This window comes from Austrofundulus limnaeus, unplaced genomic scaffold, assembly GCF_001266775.1.
Source record: "Austrofundulus limnaeus strain Quisiro unplaced genomic scaffold, Austrofundulus_limnaeus-1.0 Scaffold640, whole genome shotgun sequence".
Lineage (NCBI taxonomy): Eukaryota > Metazoa > Chordata > Actinopteri > Cyprinodontiformes > Rivulidae > Austrofundulus > Austrofundulus limnaeus.
The window spans coordinates 238,117-239,930 of NW_013953042.1; the positions used below are offsets into that span (position 1 = coordinate 238,117).

A 1,814-nucleotide genomic window follows, 5' to 3' on the forward strand; every position below is an offset into this window, starting at 1 on the left:
TTGCATTTCTGGTGAAAATGCAATATGAATACTTAATGCTGAAAGATTTTTCCTGAAAAGCTGCAGAAGAAACAGAAAAATAACTAAAAAAGTAGCTGAAAAAGCTGAAATAAACACAAAGATGCATAAAGAGCACACATTTGCTGAATTAAGCAGTAAGAAGCTGAAATGATCACAAAAAGGTTAATTTAAACGGAAAAAAACTAAAATTATAAGGGAATAGCTAGTGTAGTTTAAAATGCAGAAAACTGCTGAACTTAGCTAAAATAAGCTAATAAAGGCACAAAAATGTTTAAATTGACAGAAGAATAGCCAGAAAAGCAGATAAAAGCTTAAATTAGCAGAAATAAGTTGAAGGAAGCTGAAATTAGCTCAAAGAAGTTGAAAAAATGCAGAATCAAAGTAAAAGCTGTAAAGTGTAGTAAAGCATTATAAACATTTTGAAGGGTTTTATGGATGTTTAAGAGTACTCCATTCATTTTCAATGAGAGAAAAAAAGGCAGCAAAAACTAAAAAGCTGAAAAAATATAAATTGCTCAAATGCCAAAAGTTGTAGAAACCTTGTAGAACGAGGTACATGCCAAAAAATGAGGAGAAAAATGGATCTTCTCAATAATGTGAAGGCTTTGTACTAGGGCTGCAGACACTTGTGRTAATAGTGCTTCATCTTGTGATGACTTGAGATAAATGAACAAATACATATGTAGCATTGATATCCTGCCTGGTTTTCTGTTATAATATGAAGAGATCCATCAAATTGATCAAATACATGACGGCTCCATTTGATTGGTGAAATACTTCAGGCTTCAGTTTGAATGAAAAAACCCATAAAAGCAAACTTTGAGTCAGTCATTTATTACAGTTTATGCGATGATGATCATTTTTTGATATATTGTGCAGCCCTACTGTTGACTGTTCTTACACAAAGGAGGAGGAGCTCTTCTGTGGATGTGAAGAGGGGTGTTATAAGGAACAATCCAAGCTTTTTATGAAACATATCTGCTATAAAAACTAATAAAGTCAGTTTAATTAACGTAATGTTTATCCTGGCCTTTCATGAGACATTTTACAAAGCTTTCAAAGTTCAAATTGTGGGTGTAAATGAATTTACATTCTATGATTATTGCTCATTGTCATTCCTGCCAAAGTTCTAATGACACTCAGCTACTACCACACCAAATCTGATCTCCTTAACTGTAAAAATGACATTTGTAGCTGTTTACATGTTTGCTTAAGTTGAAAACTCTGCTGGTTAATAGGTTTTTTACATGACCGGACACTTTTCATGGCAGCTGGCAACAATAACTGTGTACCTGAGTGGAACCAGTTAAAATATATTTGACCCGTCTGTTTCCTGTCCTTCAGAGTGACCTGTGGTCCTGTGGGATCACAGCCATTGAGATGGCTGAAGGAGCTCCCCGTAAGTACATTTACATTTTTACAGGCAGGATGTAAAACCTTTGCAAAGTTTTAGCTTTGAGAGTTTGTGGAGACGTTTGATTGTGGGAACGTTTAAACAAGAAAAAACTGTTGTCTTTTAGTCCAGAGCTTCTTAACCTTTGTGACCTCAGGGCCCAGTTTGTTGAACATAAAGTGACACGAGGTCCAGTAAGACTTTACCAATGTATGGATCAAAATGATAATTATTATAAAGCTTGGTTTCATTTTTATTGTATTTACATTAAACTAAACTATCATAACTAACATAACTAAATTAAACACATTCATTATATAAACATTTTTATATTGTAACCTGCCCATAACAATTATTTGAACAAATACAAAGATCAGTCAACAGACCACTCAGGCTTATC

The 1,814-nt window shown here is 33.8% G+C and overlaps 1 protein-coding gene across 1 annotated transcript in view; it reads left to right on the plus strand.

The window, feature by feature from the left end:
* The window catches only part of LOC106531478 (mitogen-activated protein kinase kinase kinase kinase 4), a gene marked incomplete at its 3' end in the record, with an annotated part of 193,726 nt that overhangs the window by 122,065 nt on the left and 69,847 nt on the right, over nucleotides 1–1,814 (plus strand). Inside the window, 1 exon segment of the mRNA XM_014027356.1 lies at nucleotides 1,366–1,420. Within this exon segment, the coding sequence (XP_013882810.1) occupies nucleotides 1,366–1,420 (55 nt within the window).